This window comes from Dermochelys coriacea, chromosome 22 (assembly GCF_009764565.3).
Source record: "Dermochelys coriacea isolate rDerCor1 chromosome 22, rDerCor1.pri.v4, whole genome shotgun sequence".
NCBI lineage: Eukaryota > Metazoa > Chordata > Testudines > Dermochelyidae > Dermochelys > Dermochelys coriacea.
Window position 1 is genome coordinate 18,541,703 of NC_050089.1, and position 26,523 is coordinate 18,568,225.

The following is a 26,523-nucleotide window of genomic DNA, read 5'->3' on the forward strand; positions in this document are numbered from 1 at the left end:
TCGGATATAATTCTCTCTCCCACAATGCACTGCGCTGTCACGTATCGCCGCTCCTGGAACTACATCTCCCAAAGTGCCCTGAGCTGACGGGAGCCGACATGGCCATCTTCAGCGTGTACGTTGTGAATAAGGCCGGAGGCCTCATCTACCAGCTGGATCACTACGCGCCGCGCTCCGAGACTGAGAAAACTTTCAGCTTCCCGTTGGACCTGGTGCTTAAGCTGCACGACGAGCGCGTGGTGGTGGCGTTCGGGCAGCGGGACAGCATCCGGGGTGGGCGTCCGACTGGAGGCGTCAGGGAGGCTGGGAAACACTGGGGATCCAGCGAGGCCTGTGGAACGGGTACCGCCCGCTGGAGGGGTGCTATGGCTGTTAGGGGGCTGGTAGCGCCTACTGGGCTGGTTGTGGGACTGGTACCGCCTGATGGGGGCACTGGAGGGATTGGGGTGCTGGTACCGGCTGCTGGAGGGGGAGGACGATGCCTGTTAGGGGGCTAGGGCGCTGGTACTGGGCACGAAAGCCTATGCTCAAACAAATGTATTAGTCTTCAAGGTGCCACAAGTCCTCCTTTTCTTGTTTTGGAGAGGTGGTGTAGTGCTTGTGCTCCTGGGAGATACTGGGGGCACATTGGCTGTGCTTGCCGGGTGGGAAGTAGTGTCATAACACTATTTACACTGTAACAGTGGCTGTGCTAAATCATAAATACTCTGACAGGTTTCAGAGTAGCAGCCGTGTTAGTCTGTATTCGCAAAAAGAAAAGGAGGACTTGTGGCACCTTAGAGACTAACACATTTATTAGAGCATAAGCTTTCGTGCATCCGATGAAGTGAGCTGTAGCTCAAGAAAGCTTATGCTCTAATAAATGTGTTAGTCTCTAAGGTGCCACAAGTACTCCTTTTCTTTTTTCATAAATATTCTAACAGTGATTCCTCCTCAAGACACGTCTAAAGAGGCCAGTGGTCAGGTCAGCTATTGGAGTTCCTAGTTCCGATACTCATTTGAAAGCAAACGAGCCTCAGCTCTGACTCTTCGTTTGCTTCTTTCAGTTGGACATGCTGTGCTTTCCATCAATGGCGTTGATGTGAATGGGAAATACACTGCTGACGGGAAGGAGGTGCTGGAGTACCTTGGCAACCCTACCAACTATCCCGTGTCCATCCGTTTTGGCCGGCCTCGCCTCTCCTCCAATGAGAAGCTCATGCTGGCCTCCATGTTCCACTCGTGAGTTTGCACTGGGAAGTCTAGCTCTCTGTGCCTTGGCTACCATGGCATTAATGATGATGATTAGTGCAGTAATGCCCACCATCTGTGAGGCACTGGCCAAACCTAGAGAAAGACACATTCCTTCCCCGAAGAAGGAACACTTCACAAAGACAAATTAAGGGTGGAGAAGGGACCCAGTATACACTATCATATCTAGTAACTTGAAGAGGAATCTTTTGTGTTAGACTTAAGTAATTTCCCTTTGTTTGTGAAGGTTGTTTGCAATTGGGTCCCAGTTGTCTCCTGAGCTGGGGAGTTCCGGTATTGAGATGTTAGAAACAGACACATTTAAACTACACTGTTTTCAGACCCTAACAGGTAAGACTTACTGCTCATATTATCCCTATTAGTTCAGTCTTGGGGCTGTTTTTCCGTCACTCTGAAAAGACAAGTACAAATTGCTTTATTTACCGCTGGAGGGATTCTGTGCATGCGCAGAATTAATGTCACCTGCAAATTTCTTTGCTTCCCTGCAGAAAAATGATTTCCTGACAGCCAGCAGAGAGGAAATCACCGCAGGGCTGCGGACACCCCAGCCAGTGGCTCCTACCCTAAGCCGGGATCAGCTGCTAGTCCTGGCTGGGCTGGAGGCAGGAGAAGACAGGACTTCCTCTTCCCCTGCAAGGAGTGGCTGGGGCTGTCAGACCCATGCCCAGAAATCTCCCCCAGCTGCAGGACGCTCAGCATCCTCCCCTGCTTCCTGCCCCCATAACCCCTCAGCTGAGGGGAGAGAGGTCACTGTACAGGGAGCTGCTCCCCCATCCAATCAACCCCCGTGCCTCTGGACCTCCCATAGCTAGACACCCCTACCAAGCCTCGCCCCACACACTCAGAACCCCCCTAGTCCTCCATATCCAAACCACACCCCATTGAACATCAACCCCTGAATCTGGAGCCCCCTGCACCCAGACCACCCCCCACTGAGTTTCCTGAACTCAGACCCCTACCCCGACAAGCCCCACCCCCCTGCACCACCCTAAGCCCCCACATCCAGACCCCCATGCCAGTGACCCCCAATTAGCTGCACCCAGACCCCTTCCAAGCCCCACTCCCCCAGCATCCAGACCCTTCCACTGAGCCCCAACCATATTCACTTGGAAACCCCTGCAGAGTCCCATTGCCCCTAAATCTGGGAAATCCCTCCCCCCCCACTCCAACGAGCCTCTGTGCATCCAGATCCTCCCACAGGGCTGTCTGAACCCAGATTGTCCCACACCTGGATTCCCCTGCAGTGAGTCCCTCCACACTTAGATCCTGGCTGGTTGAGCCTGCATGCCCCATACTTAGTGTGCCTGGCACAGAGGGGCAGGGCTCTAGGGTATTTCTGGGGCAGTCTCAGGCCTTGTGCTGTGTTAGGGTCGGGTGTAGCCTCACCACTGAGTCCATGTGCCCAGGGTGGGGAGGCTGCAGGGTTCTCCCCACTGCCACGCTGGAGCCTCTGCATTTATTTGACAAATAAAACTTGCAGAATTTCAAAATACTGTGCACAATTTTTATTTTTTTGGCACAGAATGCCCTCAGGAGTATTTATTAGACTTGTATATTGCTGCAAAAGTACTGCTTTTGTGCCTGATCTTTATTCATATGGTATTTCTCTGAATTAGATTGCCATTTTAAGATGAAAGGCACTAGAAAAGGGCAAAAGATAATTATTTCAGTATCCAGTTAGAGAGCACCAGAAGTATACAAAAGGATTTACAAAGAGCTGATGGGCCTCTATCGAGAGAAACTGACAAAGTACCTCACAAATACGAATTAACCCTCAACTTCTTACTCACCTCCCAGGAATTATCCCCTTTACAGAAAGGGAAACTAGCTTGTCTCGTCTTGCCTCAATTGGCCACCATGTCTTTAAAAGTCTGGAATCTAGCTGAAGAATTGCAAATAAAACCCAGCTTGTGCTTGAAGTGCAAGATTCCCCTAGAGGTGCTCAAGTGTATAGGCACGTTAGCAATGTTACAAAATACGCTCTGTGCACCTGAAAGTAAAATCACATCCTGAATGTTAGCTTGCTAAAATACACTACTCAATCATTAATCTTTCTCTATATATCTTAAACAAAACAAGGCAAATTTTAAGTATTCTTCAGATGGTGTCAGCTGCTCTCCCGTCCTTCCTGTAAATGAGGCCTTTTCAATTATATTTGGGAATGTATTTTATAGTATTATTACCTTTGCAGCTTGCATGTAGTCAGTGCTAATGCTTCTTTCATTATGGCTCCAGGGATCAAATTTGTGGTGCTCGCTGATCCACGGCAAGCTGGGATAGAGTCCCTTCTGCGCAAGATCTATGAGATTTATTCTGACTTCGCTCTGAAAAATCCTTTCTACTCACTGGAGATGCCAATCAGGTAGGGAGAAGGCAGATGATGTGTAGAATAACAATATTTAGCATTTGCTCAGCTCTCCACTTTGAGAGCACCGTACAACCATTAATACAATCCCCTTTGAAGAAGAGAAGACGTACTTATTTTACAGTGGGGAAGCAGACAGGTGATTTTACTGTCTGAGGTTATTTGGTCAGTGACAGAATTGGAAGCAGACCCCATGTTTTTAGCGCCTGTTCCTAGAGTCCATCCACTAAAAATAAACCTAAGATTGCTGGGTTCTCTTTTGACCTGGGCTGCTGACTGGAGCTCTGGTAGTACGCTTGACTACTTTGATGCAGACACTAGTTTTGTTTAAGGCACAATCAAAAATCTAACTTTTTGCATGATTAAACTAAATTCCATAAGGAGGTTCAGCACTGTCAAGTTCTTGGAGAAGGTCTTCCAAGGACACCAGTCTGATTCCTGTTCTCTACAAAAGGCTGGAGGAAACTTCCTTTGGAGTTCCATTTGAGCAATGTGACACGCTCTCTCTTGGCAGGGCCCCATTGCACTTTTAACCCTTGTCAAAGTGGCAATTAAGCTTTATGTTTTTGAAATGGCTTTGGCATGTCAAATAGGAAAGCTGAACTCAAGCTGCTTTGTTAATCAGTCTTTTGATTCAAAAAGTTGCCATTAGCAGAATCTGGAATGGAAGAGAAGCTAGTGCAGGACTGGGGCTGTCTTCGAGCTAACAGTTCTCAGATTAAAAACACCAATATGTTTTGGGTTGTAGATGGGGATTTTTTCACCCCCTTCTGATCCTCATGCCTGTATTTCTGTGAATATTTCAGGTGTGAGCTCTTCGATCAAAACTTGAAACTTGCTTTGGAGGTAGCAGAAAAAGCTGGACCATTTGGACCAGGATCATAGGACTTTTCCAGTGTCAGTACTGAGCCTCTCCTTACTAGACAGCTTTTACAGAATCCTGTCTCTGGCTACAGCAGCAAGAGAGGAGGTCATGAGGTCCCAAATTGCTTTTGTCATCTCCAGAAATGCTGCTTTATTCCATGGGTGTGGAATCCACCTTTGCCTAACAGTGAATATTATCATAGCTAAGAATGGACATATGTGGCTGAAGCTATGATTGCAGCTCTAATGCTGTCACTGTAACACAGAGGAAGATAAGACACAACATGGTGGTAAAACCTATTATACACCCCTTTTTCACTCTTAAATGTGTACATATATTAGTTTTTTCTGCAGCTTTAATTTATGGCTCAGACAAACGGTTACTTTGGATGTACAAGCAATAAACATTCCCTTAAAGTGTGGATAGATTAATTCTTGGACTAGATGCATTCACTTCTGCTAGAGCTAGTCTGAACAAGGGTAAACATGCAGCCTGGTTATTATCACTCCGGTGTTCTGTTTTACCATCTGAAACCATTCTAGCTTGAGATGCCCTTTACTGTGCCAGAACCCCCTTGGAAGGCACACTTCAGCTTACCTCAGTGTAAACAGAAATAATGGATTTCAAGCAGGGGAGGTGGGTGAAATGAATAAGGAATAAACTGAAAAAATAAATTCCTTGGTGTCTGCACAGCTGTTCTGAGGAATAGCAGCAGGAAGGGCAACATAAAATGAATGCTTCTGACTAAGGCTGCTCACTGTAGAAAGAGGAATGTCCTGTATCCAGCACTGGCCTCTGGGCAAGAGCTTCCCCCTTTTTTCTTGATCCCTTTGCACAAGTCGTCTCATGCTGCCATTGCAGTGCTACATTTTTATTTCACAGTTGGTAAACCGTATTTCTTAATACTCATGCTTAAGTATCAAATGTAGTTTGCTTTTGTACAACAGTTAGCCATTTTGTTAAGGCTGGCAGAGCAATCTGTTATGTCAAGGTAGCTTTACAGTGGTGGCCACTGAGTTTCTTGCTTACCTACAGGCGTTCTGAATAACTAAAACCCTGCAGAGACCACAAACAAAAATCCTGATAAGAAAAGCCTGTTAACAAAAGACATACTACCAAGGGGCAACAATCCTGCTAACAGGCATTCATAATAGTAAGCAGACTTTATGTTGTAGTTTAACCTAAAAATGCTGTACCTGGTTCAGTTCACTGGAACTGGAGCCATTAGAAATTTATGCTTTCACCTGACAATATCCTTGATTATGTTACTAATCATTACAACCTAATGTTAAATCTCTTTTAAAGACTTTTCTAGATAATACAGAAAGAGAGGAGCTATACAAGGTGTGTATGTGTCTAATGCTGTTACTGCATACACTCTCAAACAGTTTCCTTGGTACTCCAGGAAGTACTATTCTATTCAGTGTTAACCATCTGTTTTGCAGTTCACTAATACTCTGAGGTTAGCCATGGTGACTAATTTAACAGCAAAAAGTAACTGTTGTACAGTGCTTCCATCTCTTGAATGGAGTTCCAAAGAACTTTACTCATTGCCGTTACTGAAAAGGGAGCTGTTTTGCTGCAATGGCCGGGATCTGTAGTAATATGTGGACCAGTAACTGTTCAGTCTCTGATAATAGCTGCGTGACCAGCGTTTTTCTTTAGTAATGAGGTAGCGGTCTCTGCTTCTGGGGAGGGAGACACAGAAGGTAGCTCATGACAGAGTAAGCTGGGTAACAGCTGCACCTACAACAGCAAGGGAGGTAAATGAAAATAGGCTCAGTGTTGGCTAACTCTAATATTTCTGTAAGCAATGAGGGTGAATTGAGAGCAACACTACATCTGAGGCCAGCAGCAAGAAGGCTAGGCAGGTACCAGATACGGGTCTTCTGCAGTACTTCTAGTTTAGCAATCAAGACTGCAAAGTCTCTGCTCAGTTCACTAACAGTACTTTTAAGTAAGAGATAAAGCGAGGTCATGAGATGTAAACTATAACTGAGTGACCAAAAATTCTGTAGGCATTAAAACATAACAGCCACTGAAGACCTTGTGCCTTTCTAAACAGGAATATGACTAAAATAAAATGAAGTTTTGATAAATATTCTGATCTAGGCTGCATTGGTAGGAAACTCAGCACCAGGCTAGCAAGTAGTCACTTGCCATCCCTAGATGGCATCTGGAGCATCCTTAGTACCTTTGCTGCTCATCTTTAGTCAATCTTCTTGGGTACCCGACCCATCTTGGTGCGGATGTTCCGTAATAAGAAAAAGGCTATGGTGCTGACGACACACGTTATTTCAGCTACCCAGAAGGCTGTGGCCCAACTGTAGTGCTTGGCTATAGTACTGAAAGGCAATCCAGCCAGGAAACCACCAACTGCAAGGATAATGGGGAGAAGAGAACAGAGTTAGACTCCCTAATAGCAGCAGAACCTTAGTTTCTCCTACTGACACTGTTCTTTGTGCTGGTCCCTGCATTTATAAAAATGCTTCAAGCCAGATAGCTTGAGATATTTTAAACATTGGACAAAGCACTGTAACATACAGTAGAGAGCAATTCTGCCCTGCCTGGGGAAACCGAGCTAGTCACTCAGTAGCTCCAAACTCTTCTCTTGGGGTCACTCCTTCAGGGTTCCTCAGTGAATGGACTATGGCCACACTTTCCTCCAAACTGGAGATTTGCACTGCCAGAAAACTCAGGGGAGCAAATTATTCCTCTTCAGCTATCAGAGAAGATACAAGTTTTGGGGTTGCAATTATCTTTATTTACAAATGTTTATTATGAAAGCAAGGAACGAGTCGCAGCTTGTCATGGTGAAAGCAGCTGATATACACAAGCCCTTACCTGCTACTGACTTTCTGCTCAGGCAAAACTTATCAAAATTTGTACATATTTGAAGTCTCATAAGAGGGACAGGCAACTAAACAGTGCATCGTTTTCACTTGTGACCAGAAATATGTCTGATTCAAAACTGCAGAGTTAAACACTGCTGCGTTTTGGGGAAGTCTGGATCCAAACTTCAACTGGACCTTCTCTCAGAGTGACCCGGATGTTATAGGGACTCAGGCCTGGTCCAGATCTCAGAATGTTGGTGGTAACTCCTGGATTACTGACTTTGGGGTTTTTTTTTTAAGACAAGAAAGATCTTAAAGGGAATATCAATGTGCATTGACTGTTACCCTAATAAGTTAACTCTCTGCACACTGGACTTTTATCTTTAAATCTTCACTGGACTGGTAAAGGCCCAGGTTTCAGTGTTAAGGACTTTTAACAAGAAGTCTTTAAAGGTGATGTATGAGGACCAGGGTCCCAGAAGGCCCAACACAAAAGATGCACTTCAAAGATGGACAAACGTGAAGTCTCCAAAGGTTTTGTATGGACTGCAGTCTTCAATGTGCCCTACAGAGCCCTTCATGGTGGGCTGCGGAATGAAACATTTTGAGAATCAAGCATGAGATTAGGGAAGTTCCTCAGTGACAATCTTGGGTCTTCAGAGACCCACTTAATTTGTTGAACAAACAGTTCCACAGCCATTCGCTTCCAGTTCTCTCAGCTATGCTGCTTGAGACGCAACCTTTCATATCACTAAGTAGCAATTAATCATAAATAAATTTGTTAGTCTCTAAGGTGCCACAAGTCCTCCTTTTCTTTTTGTAGAACCAATTTGAAATCTCATCTTGCCAGACTAAGATCATCAGGAACTGGGGATTCTTGCTGCTACAGAATAAAGGTTCAGAATAAAGGGGGAGGGAGTATCACTCACCATTGGCCATTAGTGCAACAATAGCATGGGAGGTGCCACACAGGTTGGAAGGTGCGCTCTCATTTGCTATCACTCCAAACAACGCAATTGGTCCATAAGAAGAAAACCCAAAGATGGCTCCGAGAATCAGTATCCACAGCTATAAACACAAGCAAAGAGTAATCAGAAATGGGATCCCTAAATTTGACCCCCGCTATTGGTTAGACATTGGCTAAATGTGTAAGGCTCTGTCTACAATATATTTCAAACTAAATGTTGTTCAGGCTGACACTGCTTTCCTGGCCAGTGGATATAAAGTCTAACCATGTGAAACAGAGTCTGCTCTGCCACATGTTTTTAAGATGGTTTATAATCGAATGCATCCCTGACTGCATTGGCCAGCACATTATCAGCTTCCAAGCAAGAACTTTGTTTTTATCTGTGGTTCTGAATAACCATCTGAACTGTCACATAGCCAGGTCTCAATATGAAACTCCCTAAATAGGAAGACGTGGTTGCTGTGTTTTCTTAAAGTTCTATTTAATGAGCTTTAAGTTACAGTGAAATGACACAGAGAAGGTGTTTACTGCATAGTAATCTTTTAAAAAAATCATTCTGAAGAGCGGTGGTTAAAGGGCATTATAGTTTCAGACACATGTTGGTCAATACACTTATACCTGTTTTGAGGCATCCCCATTATTTTGTCAGCTGAAAATCCTGCAATGTTATACTACAAGGTAGTCTGCCTGAACATGGACTCTAAGGTTGGAATTTATGCTAACAAAAATTGATATTGAAAAGTATGTGAGCAATGGCACTAATCTGAGGCCCATATCACACAAAGGGTTTATAATTCTTTGCCCATCTTAAGGCTTTCCATCTGAGGATCGCAAAATGCTGTATAACTATTAATGAATTAAGCGTCAACATCCCCATCTTACTGTTTGGGAAACTGAGGCAAAAAGGAGGACGGGAAGTGTCTTGCCAAAAGTCAAACAGGAAGTCAATGGCAGAGGCGGGAATAGAAGCCAGGTCTGGAATCCCAAGTCCTGTCCCTTAGCCATATGACTTCTATTAATAGTTCTCCAGACTGATTATCTCATCTAAAGAGTAAACATTCCCAGAACCGATCAGTGTTTTAGTAGATTGTTAGTTTAGTAATATGAAATTATGAAGCTTCTTTCAGAAAACTTACAGCACTCTTCATAATGCCCTCGTTATAAATCCTGTTGAACTAACCAACCTTTCAGAGTAGGAAAGAGTCAGTAAAAGTAGAAACAGGCAGAAGGGAAGAGAGAGAAAGACAAGGCAGAAACCTCTTGTTCTGTTAAGCCTGTGAGGGCAGCGAGAGGATGTAAGGCTACAATCCGGAAGTCATTTTCCTGAGGAAGAAGTGAGGAAACATTAAAAAGGGTAGAAGTGAAATTCCATTTGTTTGGCAACCACCAGGGAAAGAGAGACAGAAACACAAATATCTGGAGTTAGTGCAGAGATCTGCCAAACTTACTGCTAACAAAATCCTCACCATTAAAAGGGATACCATCAGCTTAAACACTCTTTTGCCTGATAACACTTTAGCTACCGGAACAGGTGGAGTTCCCACACCACCCTGCAGAGTCAGAGTTCAAACTTATCACCTCATTGGGGTTTGACTTTATTGGAAGTTGAACCATCACCATAACATAAACCTCAAACTAAACTTTCTCCCTGTCATGACTGTTCCTATAGGTTCCCTGCAGAGACAGCTCTGTCTCAGACCCCAATTCCCTTTCTCCTAACAGCTAGTTCCACCTCCCTTATATCCTATTGGAGCTAACAATCAGCACTTACCACAAGCAATCAACAGTACATACTAAGCAGTTTTTTGCAGGATTCTTATTCCTGTCAACAGGGTGGCTCAGCAGAAGAACCCTTATCCCTGACATCTTGTTACACTATTACTATTACACAAAACACATCAGATAACTGAAAGAGAGCAGAGGAGACATTTTCTCTATTTCAGTTTGTTTACTTTGGACATTTAGCAGCGCTATATATAATCAGTTTGACTCTGCAGTGGAAACAGTCTCTCCTCATCTGTGGGAGTTTCACACAGCAGAAGGGGGAGGGGAAAAAAAACTAATTGTGAAAATAAAATCGCCCAAATTGGGTAAGGATTGTGGGGCAAGCCTAGGACTCTGAAGCTATTTTTAGTTGAGTTAGTGAAACTGACTAGATTTCAGGCTGTCAATGCTTCTTTAAAATTTCTCAGCTGCAGATAAAACCCATAACTTCCAGACCAGACACGGTGGTTCTGAAACAGGGCTCCAGAAAGCTATACTACAATCCATTTTATAAATCTGTCAAAGAGGATGCCCTGGAATTTTGTACAGTCATTTACAAAAAGGATTATGAAGTCAGAAGAAGAGCTACAGGTTTCAACAGAGACCCAGAAGTAATTATTAGTGTTTAAGCATGCTTTGCTGATAGATAGATTGAACTCCTTCAGGTGGGTTTGGTTCTTCCTTTATTTGAGCAGCACTGAGTATACTGTAAGTACTCAAATAAAAAAACAACATGGCATCAAACTTCTACCATTTTTATGCAGAACTTCCAATGCCACAACACAGGAATCCCGTCCTGTAACCTGTGCTAGTCAGTGCCTGAGTGCAAGAACATTCACCACCATCTAAATGAAACTGATCAATGCTTCTGTTACACCACATGCTGCATGAGAACAATCTCCTTGTGCATGGGTTACCTTAGGAGAGTCACTTGTGACTGTGACCCGGAAAAGGTACATCGAAGCAGACATTCCCGCCATCATGGAAAGCAGGAGCACATGCCGAGGATTCCCATAACTTGACAGACCCACCTGTAATACATATTGGAACAGAGAGAGAGAACGCACACAGAAAATGTGAGTTACTAATGCCAACTGATTCACAGAAGTTAGGGCCAAAAGGGACTAGATAACCTGCATAACATAACATCACCCAGTAATTTCTGCTTCAAGCTCAAAACTTCTGTTTGAGATAGAGTATATCTATAAATCAAGACTGATGTCTTCCCAAGAGAGACTCCAAATGATGTAGAATCCACCATGTCCCAAGGTCAGTTGTACCAGTGGCTAAGTATCCTCTCTGACCTTACTTTTAGTTGATTTGTCTAGCTTCAGCTCCCAACCACTCTATTTCATTATGCTTTTTTCTGCTAGATTAAAGAGCCTTCTTCCATCAGAAATCTCCCCAACATAGGTAACAGGACTTGTAGACCATGATCAAGCCACCTCTTAACATTCTTTTGGATAAACTAAATAGATTGAGCTTCTTAAATTTCTCACTAAGGCATGTTTTCCAGATCTCTAATAATTCTTGTAGCACTTTTCTGAATTCTTTCCAATTTTTCAACACCCTTTTTGAAGTGTGGGCACCAGAAATGGACAAAGTAATCCAGTAATGGTCACACTAATGCCACATTCAGAGGTAAAGTAACCACTCCCTAGCTTTTACTTGTGATTTCCCTGCTTACACATCCAAGGATTATACATTAGCCTCTTAGTTACAGCAGTAAGGTGGGAGCTCATGTTCAGTTGGTTATCTACCATGACCCTAAAGTTTTTTTTCAATGTCATCACCGTTTTCCAGGATATGGTCCCCCATCTCGGGTAACCTACATTCTTTGTTATGTGACCCTGCATTTAGCATGTTGTTCAAATAAGCCTACATTATTAAGCAATCTAGCCTGTATTTATCATTTTTTGCCACTCCACCAATTCTTGGTGTCATCTGCACATTTTTTCCAGCAATGATTTTATATATTCTTTCAGATCTTTGATAGAAATTGAATAAAACTCAGCCAAGAATAGAATCTGCGGGAAGCAACTTCATTGCATGATGATTCCCCATGTACAATTTCTTTTCACAATCTATCAGGTCACCAGTTTTTAACCCATTTAATATTGGCTACATTAATTTTGGATAGTGCTAAGTTTATTTTTAAATCAGAATATTGTGAAGCACAAAGTCAACTGCCTTCAGAAGTCTAGGTATATTATTCCACCCAGTTACTCTATCAACCATATCTGTAATCTCATCAACTGGAGATCTCCCTTGGAAACTTGATGGGCGACACAGGCAGTGCCCATCGTTACAGAACTGGAGTGAATTTCTCTCATCTTGACTTTTCTGTACATGGGTGGAGGTCAGGGAATGTGGCTGTAAATATACAGGATTTATAACAACCTGTAATTTTACCTCCCATCCCTGAATCCACACAATGAATCACATAACCCCGTTTTTATTGCTTTATAACCTGTAGATACTTGCTATCTGTATAATTAATAAGCTTTTTTGGCCTTGCGTTTTGCAGTCCAATGCTGAAAATGGTTCTCCTGGGGGAATTCTGCACCAATTTTTTTTTTTAATTTTGAACCAAAAAGTTAAAAATTCTGCACACAATATTTGAAAATTCTGCATATTTTATTTGTCAAAATAACACAATATAATCATTCCAGTTAAAATTATTTTGGAATTTATTTCAAAACATCTGTCAGCAAGTATGTCTGTAACAATACAGATCAAAAAAAAAATTCTGATAATTTTTTTTGACAAATAGATTCCTTACTAGGCATATTAGTACAGAACTTTGTGAAATTATTTTAAATTAGAGTACACAACTGTATTTCCTGCACCTGTCAGAAGCAATGCAAAGGCTTGGAGGAGTCAGGGGTAACAGAAGAGCTGAGGGAGAGGAAAAGAGCCTGGGAGTGAACCTGGAGGGTGTTGAGGATGGGTGGGGGGGATGGGATTGTTAGGGTGTTGGGAAGCCTCCCCCATGCAGACCCTGGCTGACCCCATGCCCCTCCCATTCAGTCAGGCACATCTGCCCTGTCCCCCATCCCCATGGGTCTCTACAGCCCCACTCCCCCAACCCCAGGCTCAACACTGTCACCCCACTAGCTCCTGAGCCCATGCTCCACCTGTCCCCACCACTGGCGCCATTCTGAAACTGACTGTGACCCCACAGCAGCCCTGTGTGCTTCACTCTGTCCTAACCTGCTCCGCGGGCAGGGTGTTGTGATGAACTCTACTCCTGGGGGAATTCCACCGCACTGGGCATAGACTTTTGTATTTTCCTGCATAAAATACATTTTACCTAAGAAGTGCTGCAGTTTTGCCTTTTGCCCATCAGAGGCCTTTGTGGCGCTAGAACGCAGCAGGCTTTTCTGGTGCCACAGCGGCCTCTGCTGGGCAAAAGGTGGAACTGCAGCACCTCTTGGCAAAATGTTTTTTAGGCGGGAAAATTAAAAATTACGTGAGACAGATTAATTGAATTCCCCCAGGAATAAAATGGTAACATTACAAGATGTTACCATCTAATTTGGCTTGAGTGACCTATACAAATCTCCTCAAAGCTTCTCTATTATGGACCCTAGAGGCATGATTTAATTATAGGGCTGTGATAAAGTTGTAACAAAACCAGGCAAAATTCACCTGCTTTTCAATTTCATTAAAAAACTCAATCCAGACCTGCAAGTCTTTGACTACCATAGCTGAGTTTTGAGTCAGGTGAACTACTATTTTGGGTGGAAACTGCTTGTTTGTTCTAACAATTTCAGGTGAGGTTTCACTTTGTGTTCTGGGGTTTGTTTGAATGAGAATCTGAGAGCAAAAGTAAAGAGGTGCATACCCACAAGAAGTGAACTGGGGAAGTGGGGTTGTACAAAATTCTGAGAATGAAACCAATGAGCTCTAGATTAGTGTATATTGGTCTCTATATTATCATGTGAATTAATGTATTTCTCATAAGTAGCTTTATGTCTTTGCAGAAGTGTCTACTAATCACACAAGACCAAGGTGACATTGGAAAGTCACAGCTAGTGACTTTCACAGTTTAGACCCATTTTTGTGCTGCTCTGCTTTAAGGTAACGTTTATTATTACCATTATCTAGAAAAGGGCCCCAGCAGGAGCTTTGCCGCAACACAATATATGTTATGCCTTCCCTACACCAAGGGAATGCTAAACAGTGTCACTACTGACAGCAGTAAATTCCAGATTACCTTCACTAGTACAGGACTCCAGCATAGCAGTCCTAGGCCTCTGATGACACCCATCAGGCCAAGTTTCCATATGCTTGTTGACTCGTTGATTTTAAAATTATCAAACATTTTAATGGACTAGACCTATGTCCACCTACCCCAACTCTTTATATGGGGCAGACCCTGGTTTGGATTTTGCAAAACCACAGCAGATCAGATACAGTTTCAGAGAAACATCAGAAGTTTGGTGGAGGCAGGGAACAGAAAATAATTTTGTGAATGATCACTTCTGGTATGGGGTGGGCCCATACTCCCTACCCCCACCACTGGGCACAAACATGCGAGATGGGATTTTCAAAGAAGCCTAAATGAGATAAGCACTTAACTTCCATGAGTCTGTTGACAAATCCCAGCTGTTAGAAAGAAAAGATTTTGTATCTTCTGGAGAAGTGTTTAGAAAGAAAAAATAAATTAATTTTAAAGTGTCAGTGAATCTGCATCAGCATCCCTTGGCAACCCAGGAAGGTTGCATTTTATATCCTCAGCACGACAACCTCTCACCTTTGCAATTCTCTCACCCCTGGTGCTTCCAAGTTCAGAGTTACCAGACATTCCAGTTATTGCACTTAGATCTACCAGCTTTGCTACAGCGAATAACCGAGTGGACAAGGTTCCAGGCTGCTTACCTGTGCTACTGCTCTGTCAGAAAGGTACCCAGCAGCAATGCTTCCTACCAGGCCTCCGATTTCCAAGGCACTCATGTAAGAGCTGCCTAGAACATAGGATAAGGGGGTGGTTAGGCAATCAGGTCCAGGGAGGAAACACCAAAACAATTTCTTATTAATGGTTTATGTTTGTGCACAGGGATCAGTTCAGTATAAAGGCAGTATCAGGAAGAATGGAGTAACTAGCCCTAAAATGCTTACACTTTGCCTTGTCTCTCAGTTTCCCCAGTTCTTCTCAGAGCATCTGATATTGTTTGTTGTTTTTAGTTAAATAGCGTTTGAATTAAGAGCTGGTGGGTAGTGCCACACCAACGGCCCAGGAGACTGAAATTCTCTGTCCACAGAGCCGGTGCAAACCAGGCAGCAGCATGGCAGACTTCTCCCACATATTGTCTCCCTGCCAGTGTGCCCCAACATTGATCTATGAGGACCCGTTGGGGTGAGGTAAGAAGACTGTTCAATCACCATGACTTAGTCAGTCCCTGGAATCTCTACAAAGGAGCCAATTTGTGCCCTTTGTGCTGGGGGTTTCTTGGTCATGGATACCTGGTCATTAAGAACTGGTCAGATACACAAACTCATTTCATATATGCCATCAAATAGCCACCAATGAGCACTATTGGTTACTACAAGCCTGGGCTGAATTTAAACTTGTGACCTAATGAGGAAGTGCATGTATTTCTTGATCATTCCCCTGTTGCCATTCAGTAACCCGAATAATCTGGACTGGTATTTTCAAAGGCACTCAGATCCCATTAAAATGGGAACTGGACACCTTGCTCCTTAAGGCACCTTTGAAAAATCTCAGCCTTAAGCTTTAAAATGAGTCTGTTGTATCTTACCCACAAGAGCAGACTGTCCTCTCTCCTGAATCAGGAAGAGCTGACCCCAATCTGTACAGCATGTCTTCACTCCGAAGACAACCAGGTAGCCAGTCGAGAGTACCCACAGGTATGGCGAGAGTAGCAGCTCTGCCAGGGTGCTGTCATCTCTGGATGAACCTGAAAGGAGAATTAGTAGAAACACCATTATACCGCTTGGACACAGCAATAGAACACAATCAACCCAGTAGGGGGGGTAGGATGATCTGTGAGCAGATTCTGTGTGCAGTGGGAGAAGCCTCGTAACAGTAAGGCTTTTCTAAATGTAGAACTAGCAATGATCAGCCATTGCTACCACCCATTTGCTGCGTACAAAGAAACCTGTCCATGGTATTTATCCCACTTAATTAAAAAGCAGACATCAATAAGTTACATTTTACTCCCCATAACTCTGCTCTCGTATGGTTCCCAGTGAACACTTCTGACAGAAGATGTTGGAGAACATACTGTCAGCTCTTCCAGATTTTGTTTCTAGTCCTTTTCACTAGTTCGTGAAAGAAGCTGTGTACATCCCACAAAGGACATTGCATTTAAGCTAGCTGCTCAGTTCTTACATGAACCTGACAGTTATGTCTGCTAACGCTCATATCCCAAAAATATGTTGTGGTAGCAATTACGTTCCCATGACAATTATCAAATGCCAATTCCAGCAGCAAAAGATTTACAGGGTAATGCAGAAGTCAGTACTTTAAATAAGTTTTTGTAGGCTTTTAAATCCAATGACAGTCCCTGTGTCACAACAACCCTCCAGCCCTTTTGCTCTCAAGAGAAGGTTCAATTCATTGGACATGACGCAACATTTATTAACTAGATGTCCTAGTTCAGGACACCAAATGTTGAGCAGAGTCCGCTCAAACTAGGGTTCAACAAACAGGAGACAGAATTCTCTGTTTATTGGAGAAATGCCAAAGGCAGCTCTTCTCTCTGCTGCTCAGCAAGAAAAATAATAATGCTTTGCACTACAGCCCTGCGCGGGATTAGTGTAGAGCCCTGCAGCGGGATTGGGATCCCACGGGTCCCACAGGACCTGCTGCCATAATAGCGGGAGTGGTTGGGAGCAAGATTAAAAATAGTCCCGCACAAGGCTCTACTTTGCCCCTCTCTGGCATGGAGGATCTCAGATCACAACATAAATAATTTAAGACCGCAAGGGAAATAGAAGAATATTAACAGTCTCCCCATCTATAAAATATCTATGGCACATAGAGCTGAAGCAGCTTGTTGAGGGTCCCACAGAGTCAGTGGCATAGCTGGGAATAGATGTGAAAATGGGTTATGATCTTTCCCTACCCTACGAGACTCCATTAGATGACCGTCCTTTGCATAGTCCAGGGCACCAATACTTTAACACTGCGAGACACACATGACACACACAAGGTATTCCTTAACCAGGATACCTCAAATGTTCTCTCAGTATACAACTGCAAGCAGATCTGGAGTTAAATGCTAATAAGCACTAAGTTCAGGAAATGGGAAGGGCTTTTTCCAGCACCAAGGAACTGGATGGACACTCAAACTATCAAATTTTGGTAGAACGTGTCCCATCTCCTCTTGCTCCTCCTGCTGCCTGCATGCCTTAATTGTAAGATTAGGAATCTACTGCTCACCTTTTTTCCCCTTCATGGTTCCTGGTCCAATGTTTGGTAGCCCAACGTCTGAGGGCTCATTTTTAATCAGGACAAGACAAATAAAGGAGGCAACCACGCAGATGAAGCCGGAGACGGACAGAGTTGTGCGCCAGTCGTAGCTCAGAGCCATCAAAGCAGCAACAATGGGGCCCAAGCCACCAGCCAGATTCATGCTGGTGGAGAGAATTGCCCACCACGTCCCAAACTGGGAAGGCTCAAACCACTGTGCATCAGGGAAAGAAAGAGATTGTGAGCAAAGTGCCATGGAGTGGGAATTAGACTCAGCTCCAAAAACCTGTAATTAAGTCCCTTGGTGGCCAGTTCAGATCTTAGCAGACAGAGGTTTATAAAACTAGATAGAAAAATATTTTACTCTTCCATCCCCTTCCCATCTAAGAAACTCAGAGCTTTTTGCAAACATTAATGATGTATGCTTCACAGACCCCTACCTTGTGAAGTAGGTCAATATAATTCCCATTTACAGAGGAGGAAATGGAGGTACAGGAAGTTCTCTAACTGATTTATGATGCTGTCATCAAAGGTCTGCCTGCTTTGTACTAAGTGAGGGGATAAACAAAGTGTTTCAGCTTGTAACTTTAGGACCTGATCCTTACTGCAGTGGATGTTGTGGGAGCTCAGCACAAATTGGGCTCTTGCTGACAGAATGATTGCTGTGACTCAGTCCTGCTTCTAATGGAGTCAATGGTACAACTTCCATTAATGCCAAAGGGAGTAGGATCAGGTCCCATCTAATTCAAATACTTGATATTTTGTCTTCATTTTAAGTGAGCTTTCCCCTCTGAGTATAAACAGCCCTATGTGAAAGGCATTTTCCTCCCAGCTCCATTCACTGCCCACAGAATAGAGCAGAGAAAGCAAGAAGGCTTCATGGAGAGAGAGAAGCCTCCTATCCAGGAGATTAGTTGTTCAGTCCTCCATCTCTCACATGCACCTGTCCTCCTCATTTTTACATATCCTATTGCCAGGACTAGTCTTGCACAGAGACAGAAATAGGACTATTGGTTTAAAGGGAGGTTCCCACTAACGTTAGTATGGAAGGAAGGGCGTGACCTTCTCCATGACAGTGCCTTCTTTGTCCCTGCCTTAGACTAAGTCATTTGAACATTTCTACAGGGAACCACAATTACCAGCCCGTAGCTTCATAACATCAAGTTTTATTTCTTCACACTGCTAAATTATCCTTTTGTGGCTGTCTAAACAAACACACAGTTCAGCAGGGGCCCTGCTCACAGTGTTCTGTATGTCACTTGATATTCTGTGTAGGCAGACTGGATTTTTTTTCCTCTTGGGGCAGAAGGGGTACGTATCATTCTTCCAAAATATCCTGAAATGCAAGATGATCTGGCTTGTGATTTATAACTCATGAGCCCACCGTCAGGTCAAACCAAACTTTACTTATCATTCCTTCTCTCTGCAGTGGACAACTAGTAGAGCAAAGAGGCTATGGTGCCTCTGTCTTCACAACTCAGGGGCTGGAATCCAGCAACTGGGGTTTTTCATGATTACAAATTCTGCGGCTAGAGAAATTTAACAAATTAAACTATAATCAACAACCAAAGCTTCATGCTTAAAACAAATGAATGGAGTAAATAACTCTCCAACTTGAGTATTCTTGGCTTAACTAAGCAGCAGGAGACATATGAGACTCTTATTCCAAGAAGGGCAGGGGATAGAGCAGCTAAGAGTTCTCCCACAGACAGCACGCCTGGAGCCATACCAACACTGCACTTCCTGCTAGGAGAAGTTGGAACAGCTGTGAATTCACCTACTGTCCCAGCACAAGGACCCCTGCAATGTTCTCCATACAGTACCTATTCTGGAAGAAATTAGGACAAGTGTTGCTACGAACTTCACACAAAGCAATCATTCCTGTATCATCCTCTATTAAGTGTCTCCCGCTCAGTGCTTAATTTGTAATGAAAGAGATGCCAGGGTTCAAGCAATATTTTACTTTCATAACTGATGCAACAAGCTCAGAAGTGCTGGGGATATAAACTGCCAAGCCTAGCCCTGGCACTAATTAAGCACTACTCTTGGTGTTCAAATCTGGGACTGCACCCTTGCCAAAAAAAAAAAAAAAATGTCAAAGTATACTTACTTTGCGCAGTACCTTCCCACACGGTGGCCACCCCAGTCCTTGAGCCAGCCCATTCAGGAACCACAGTCCTGAAAAGACTGTAACTGTAGAGCTCCAAGAAAAGACAACATTGACTACGCCCACCAGTAGAAGGCCAGATGAGAAGAGCCAGCGGGCACTCATTTGATCAGAGAGGACTCCACTGATAAATTTACTGATAGCATAGGCTGCAGACTGGCTGCTAGTGATGAGACCTGCAATAAATTATAAACCAAAGGCATACTCTAGTAAAACATTTTATAATAAGATGGTTAATTCAGCCAGGTTCCTACTGGAGCATATTCAAGGAGTTGTCATTCAGGCACAAATCAGTTACACTAGTTATTAGAACGACAACAGCTTTCTATTTGGTTGGTTTCCAGAAAAGTATTCCTGTAAGCAGGATACAGACTTTAATATTATTAGTACCTGAACTGAGATATACATAAGACTATGGAAAGCAGTATTTTTTTTTCTCTTCAAAGCACATTAAGACTTCTTTAACTCTACCATAGTTGTGGAGACTGTAGGTTTATAGTTTCACTAAACTAAAGAACCAACGATCCCATGCTGTTTGTAAACAATAAAGCATTGAGCACAAAGAAGGATATATAAAAGAGGAGGCATTAGTGCTACCAATGGGCATCTCCAAAGAAAGTGTTTCTCAATCTTTTTAGGCAAATGTGCCAGTTGACAGGAGTAAGGACTTGTCTACATGGGGAAAAAGTATGGAACAGCTAGTGTGGAATAGCTATTCTACACCGGTTCTCCTTGTGACACTTTTATTCTGCACCGGGGTTAATCCATGTATGACTGTGTGCTTATTAATTGAACTCCCATTCATATCCACCTGTACTGCTAACATTTTGTCTCAAATATTCACTTTAGGTCAATAAATTCTGATAATCAGCATAACAGATCCTCAGCTTAATCTTACTTTCCATGCCCAGCACCGACACATGAAGGACACAATCAAGTGCCAAACTATTGAACTGAACAAATTAAGGTTTTTAGGCATGAAAGGTTTATAGTGGTTTACCAAAACGAGAGGAAACAACTGAATTTTTCAAACAAGACCATGTTTGAGACATTTTGTCTAGTAAATCTCTCTCAAGCTACAGTCTTCTTTACCCCAAACCCAAATGGCATCCCTGATCATATTTCAACAAGGGCTCTACATTTGTTTCATTAAGCTGTAACTAGGGTTAGAGTGTTTTTTTCACTATTCATTTTTTGAAAGAGTCCATCCAGCTTAATTAATCAAAGAGAGATTGCTTTGAATTGTATGTGTTGCTTGGTTCTGAGACTATTTTGACATAACAAAAGCTTCCAACATGTGAGATCAAGTCTACAATATCAGAGGAATAGACAAAATTACTTCATAGGCCTTTTCCATTTTCTATTTCTGCAACTCTTTCCGATTAAGAAGTGGCTTTTTAAAGTGAACATTCTGAACAATTAAAGGGGACACTTTCATTTCAATTAGGGTCAAAATATAGGTATATTTATATATTTAAAAAAAACCAAAACCAAAATAAAACACCCAACTAAAAAAATTCAAACTCAACAGAAGTCTCCCTTTGGATGTGTAAAAATTCCTACAAAAACAAGGTTTGTATGCGTTTGTTTTTTAAACAAACACTGTAGCATTTTTTTTAGTGCCTCAGATTCACAAAGGGAAATTAACTACACACAAAGTGAAATTAATTAATTAGTTTGAATGACCAAGCTGAGTAAAAATGCAATAAATGAAACAGCTCCAATGGCAACTGTTAATTTTAAAACTTCTCTTTAATGTAAATAATGTAAGTGGCATAACCAAGGAAGGAAATCTTTTTAAAATTATATGAATTTTTAACTGGGCAGTGTCCTTTTTAGGTATCATAACTCAGGCACAAAAACCATGTACTACCATTTCAAATTTTTTGACTATAACATATAGACCAAATTCAACTTGCCTTACTCACCTGAACAGTCTTATTGAAGTCAGTAGTACTATAGGCATTTGCATGAATAAAGATATACAGATTTGGTCCTAGATTTTAAAGATGGAGTTTTTAGGGAGAAATTAATCAAAATTCTACAGTATGTGATTTCTCACTCCACTTCTTCAGATGGATAGAAAATACATTTAACGTATGGATTCTGGTACACAACATAACCAGATATATACCAAGAGAAAACATGCACAAACTATCACAAAGAAAGTTCTTACCCAAGTCATCTTTGTCCAATTCTATTTCTTCCATGATTGAGGACATTACAAATGAAAATGTTTTTCTATTGAAATAGTACAGTGTGTAACCAACAAACATGGCAGTGAATATCACTGTTCGGTAGTAACTGTAACCCTTATCCACCATGGTACAATCAAAGTAATATCTCCAAGAAAGAAAAAAAGAAAAATCCTGTTGATAGGAGGATTTGTCCTGCTTTTTAAAAATTCAGCTCACAGCTGTAGTGAATAGTTGTAAAAAAAGATTTTTAAAAAATAGCAATTGCTTGTAAATAAAAGTTGGAACAAAAGAGCAGTTTTGAATGAGGAAAAGAAAAAAAACAGCAACTAACAGGGTGTCTGAACTGGAAGCTGGACTCTTCTCAGAATTCACATCCTGGGATATTTTTGCAGAGCTACAGCTTTATTGATGATCTCTTTTCTTCTCAGTTTTGTTTACAGCTGCTTTCCGGAGAATGATTAACTTACAGAACTCGTCATTCAGGACAAAACCATCAACCTGCAGAAAAAGAAAAAAATAAAGTTAGCTTGTGATAACCTGCACTGTACGCAAAGTGGAAAGATTAGAGGAGCCTTGTTCAGTAACTCTCCTCTGACCTCTGAACTCAAACAGGACAAACTGAAAACAATCAATCCCTTTCCCAGAAACAATCTTAAACTAGATTTACTACAAGGAAAAGACAGGGTGGATTAAGCTTCAACAGGCAGTCTGCATTTAGTTTCTGATTTCCTTTTCAGTGACTCCACAGGTATTATACAGCTGTGACCTTCTCTGCTCTTTTAGCTGATTCAATATTACAGAGCTAGCCTCTCCGGACTCCAATGAATTTGTAGACAGAAAATGAAATTTAATCCAATCTGGAGGAGGCTAATGTAATAAGCATTTCCAGAAACAAATTAAATGCATCTTCCAAAGTAGTTTTGTAATTCTCTCAGTTAATGTTATTTTCTGTGAATAAAACACAGATAATCACCCACCTAAGACTGTCACCTAAGTCGTAGTCACATTTTCAGAATCTGCAAATGATTGCATGGATCTAATTCAATCCCCTTTCTCTAGCTTGTAAACGTATCTGTGAAAGACTCCAGGAAAGTGATGCAACTATAGCTGAGCAACATATTCTTGTATCTGGAAAAGCAAAGAAACTGAAAAAACTTTGGGGAAGGGAGTGCAAAAGAGAGACAGATGCAACAGAATGGAAGACTTGGTTCAAGACAAAAAGCAAAAAACTGGACAACATTTATCCCAGGTGTAAAACCACTGAAGTCAACAGAATTACACTAAGATTAAATTTTGAATAAGGACTCATTAGTAGAGACAGAAGGATAATTGGGTCACTAATTGCCTATGACTACATAATGAGGCCTGAGAAATAATGAATGCAAAAAATCAGAGAGCAAAGGGATGTGCAAAACAATGAAAAGTAGTCAAGCATGGAGTTCTTCTGCAAGTCTTCAACCCATAAGTAATTGCACTCTTTTTGAACAAGGAAACTGCATTCAAGCTCATTCTGCATTTTGAGAGCAATCAATACTTCAAAAGAAACCAAAAAGAAAAGATGCCCTGACAGTATAGGGATAATATCTGAGCAGCAGCATAGAAAGAAAATCTTATGAACTATGAAAAATAATTTTTAACATTCATATGGAGTTACTCATCTTCAAAGTACTTTATAAACATAGTGCTGAGAATATAAATTCCTTGTGAAAGGGGCAATATCTCAATTTATGTACTGTACAGTAGAGAGCACCACGTTGGTACCAAACATATAGTAAAATCATAACAAAAACAATAACAATTCATTCATTTATGGGGTTTCCAGTGTTTATTTTTAGGCAAATTATGAGTATTGGGGGGGGTTTGTTTTTTTTTGTTTTTTTTTTTTTAAACACACAGACGGCTTTTAATCAGGTTTTTAAAACTGTTCTCCTTTGAGTTGTATTCAAAAGTTGGCATTGTCTCTGACTGTTGAACTCCTATGACTTGTCTTCTCTTGGCAGAAGCGTTCTTAACTGAAAGTGGAGGTGAGAAAGGTGGGCCTCCTAGGAGAAGAAAAAGTCTGATTTCATACCAAGAACGTCAGGCCTGGCCAGCCAGTTGGTAAAAGTTGTGCCAATTATATATATTCTGTGGGTCTTCGTCTTCAAGAGTACATCAGTACAGTGATAGAGCATCCCCGGCAGCAACGTACAACCAAATTGCTTGATGGCTGCGGAAAATGGGCAAAGGCTACCACATTCTAGGTGCATACAGCTAAAACCCAGTAAAAGGTGGTTCAAGATACTGAAGGAGGACGTGACAAAGGTCTGTATCAGATTGGAAGATCCACCTGAATGAAACCCTTGGAGATAAAGAATAAGTGCCACTGACCCCAACTAATGGATATGGCGAAAGTGCAGAAGATATATATATATAGATATAGATATATACACATATATATATACACACACACACACACACACACAGATAAGCTTTTAATCAGTTTTAAAAAAATTGTTCTCCTTTGAATTAGATTAAAAAAGTTGGTCTTGTCTGAAGACTGGCACTTCCACAGATAAGCTCCCAGCGAGCATGGAAAGTCTGTAAGGAGCAGCAGTCCCCTCTTCAAACACTGGAGGAATGAGGAACATTTTGCGTGTATTTAAAAACACTTCTCACATATTTTCCTCATTAGGGGTTACTTGGTTTTAAACTAAAACTAGAACCTGATTCTAAATGTAAGAACCCAGCAAGGGAAGACTCCCTCAAATTTTCAGACAGTTGTACAAACATCTGGCTCTTTTGATGGGCTTTGCTGTGTTTTCAATTAGACATTTAAAATTGCATTTCATTACATCTATAATTACAGCTTGACAACTGTGCCTGCTTCAAAATCAGCCCACACACAGAAAAGAAGAGCCACTCGATTCTCTCTAGCTACGCATTTTTCCTATCATTGTGGTTTCTAGGCATTATTAAGTACATAACAGCCATCAGCAAAAAGTATGTAGGGCTACATGGTGCATGTGATGGGTTTGATTCACAAAAACTGAGCAGTACTCAAAGCTACCACACTGATACAATGTAAAATGAATCATATCAACAGCTAAGGCTATCAGCCCATGTTACTATTTGTATTACAATAGCACCTAGAGGCCTAACTATGACCAGGGCCTCATCATGCTAGGCACTTCAGAAAGAAACAGTCCATGCCCTAAAAAGTCTAAAGGTCTTCCTCTTTCATCTTCACTATCTCGCCTCCAGCAGCAGCCAAACCTGATGCTTCCAAAGAAGTTGAGCAACCCCACAACACACCCAATGACCTCTTCAATGCCATACAAATGGGAATGAGGATTGAGGGGGGTTCCTTCCAGACCCCTCTTGTGAACAAATGTTGCCTTGAAGAAGGGAACCCCTATAATAGTTCATTAACTCACCCAATCCTTTTAACAATCCATCCATTGTATTTAAAAAACATTAAGACATCCTGTTTAACTAAGACTGGGATGCAACATGTTATGATGCCCAAGTCTGATATCATTACATATACAGCATCAGAAAGTGTACCAGGCACTTTAAAAAGACACCAGTTCCTGACACCAGAAATTTACTCTAACAGAAACATTACTCTTATCGATGGTAACACGAGCATTTCCCTACTTAAGTATGGAAAGCGTGAGGTTCAGAGCAAGCACTGAGTTAGCTTAGAGCCCAAAAGAGTAGATGAATGGCAGAGCCAGGGCTATAACTGGAGCTGCACGGACACAGATAAGGGACTGGGGTTGGGAGGGGGCAAGAACTAAATATATAAGTCTCTTCAGCTGCTCATCCTTGAGGTGAAAGCTCACCCAGGAAATGGATACCAAGCAAAATGCCAGAAAGCAATAACACTCCTGCTAAGCTCAGGAGAAGGGCAACATGGGGCAAGGACTACAGGCTTTAATTGGGGAGGGGCACTTGTGTGTGGGAGGTTACATGCCAGCCTCAGGAAGGAGGTTACACGTCTGTGTATGTCTGTGGGGTGGGTAGGTGTGAGGTTATATGCCTGAGGGAGTTGGTCGGTATGTGTATGTAGTGTGGGTTACATGGGTAGGAGGTCCACGCGGGGGGTATGATGGCTGGGGGCCTGTGGAGGGGTTACATGGTTGAGAGGTCCATGAGGGAAGGGGTAAGCATGGCAGGGCGGGGGGGGGGGAGCTGTGTGCCTGTAACCATGGCGGGGGGGGCTGTGTGCCTGAAGGGAGGGGGCCTTGGCGTGTGTCTGTGGGAAGGGGGATTACATGGCTGTGGTGTCCACGGGGGTCTGTCTGGAGTGAGGTTATGTGGCTGGGGGTCCATGGGGGACAGGTGTTTATATGGCTGGGGGGCACACGGAGGTTATGAGCCTGAGGAAGGGGCCGCTCGGTGTAAATGTCTGCGGAGGCCACAAGGCTGGGGGGTACATGCCTGGGGATCCAGGGGGGCCGATCGGAGACCGTGTCTGTTGGCGGGAGCGCAGCACCCCAGCAGGGTGAGTCAACACAGTACAGCCAAGGGCTGCCTGGCAGAGCCCCTGGAGTGAGAAGCCCGAGTAGGAACTAGGGGCCTGAACCCCCCCACAGTACCTCTTCGACCCCTTCGCTCGGCCGCTTCCGCCCGGAAGTCCCGCCTCGTCCCTCCAGCCGCAAACCGGGGGGGTCTATTGGGCAAAAA

The 26,523-nt window shown here is 42.6% G+C and overlaps 2 protein-coding genes across 13 annotated transcripts; one reads left to right on the forward strand and one right to left on the reverse strand.

The window, feature by feature from the left end:
* Positions 1 to 2: 2 nt before the first annotated feature.
* TRAPPC4 (trafficking protein particle complex subunit 4) lies at positions 3 to 4,902 on the forward strand. Of its 2 annotated transcripts, none has more exons than XM_038380507.2 (5): positions 3 to 273; positions 1,047 to 1,221; positions 1,478 to 1,581; positions 3,487 to 3,613; positions 4,423 to 4,902. In XM_038380507.2, the coding sequence occupies exons 1-5, from the start codon at positions 99 to 101 to the stop codon at positions 4,499 to 4,501; spliced, it is 660 nt and encodes a 219-aa protein (XP_038236435.1). In that variant the 5' UTR covers positions 3 to 98; the 3' UTR covers positions 4,502 to 4,902. The 2 variants fall into 2 exon arrangements, with proteins under 2 accessions (XP_038236435.1, XP_043356872.1); XM_043500937.1 differs by having other exon boundaries at positions 13 to 342.
* On the reverse strand, positions 2,745 to 26,516 carry SLC37A4 (solute carrier family 37 member 4). Of its 11 annotated transcripts, none has more exons than XM_043500929.1 (11): positions 26,436 to 26,516; positions 21,831 to 22,350; positions 19,598 to 19,830; positions 17,458 to 17,701; positions 15,812 to 15,970; positions 14,931 to 15,016; positions 10,964 to 11,077; positions 9,540 to 9,605; positions 8,245 to 8,383; positions 6,676 to 6,857; positions 2,745 to 5,537 (listed from the first exon to the last, which is right to left on the reverse strand). In XM_043500929.1, the coding sequence occupies exons 2-10, from the start codon at positions 21,976 to 21,978 to the stop codon at positions 6,691 to 6,693; spliced, it is 1,356 nt and encodes a 451-aa protein (XP_043356864.1). In that variant the 5' UTR covers positions 21,979 to 22,350; positions 26,436 to 26,516; the 3' UTR covers positions 2,745 to 5,537; positions 6,676 to 6,690. The 11 variants fall into 11 exon arrangements, with proteins under 11 accessions (XP_043356864.1, XP_043356863.1, XP_038236426.1 ...); XM_043500928.1 differs by having other exon boundaries at positions 2,745 to 6,227; XM_038380498.2 differs by lacking the exon at positions 9,540 to 9,605 and having other exon boundaries at positions 2,745 to 6,227.
* Positions 26,517 to 26,523: the final 7 nt, after the last annotated feature.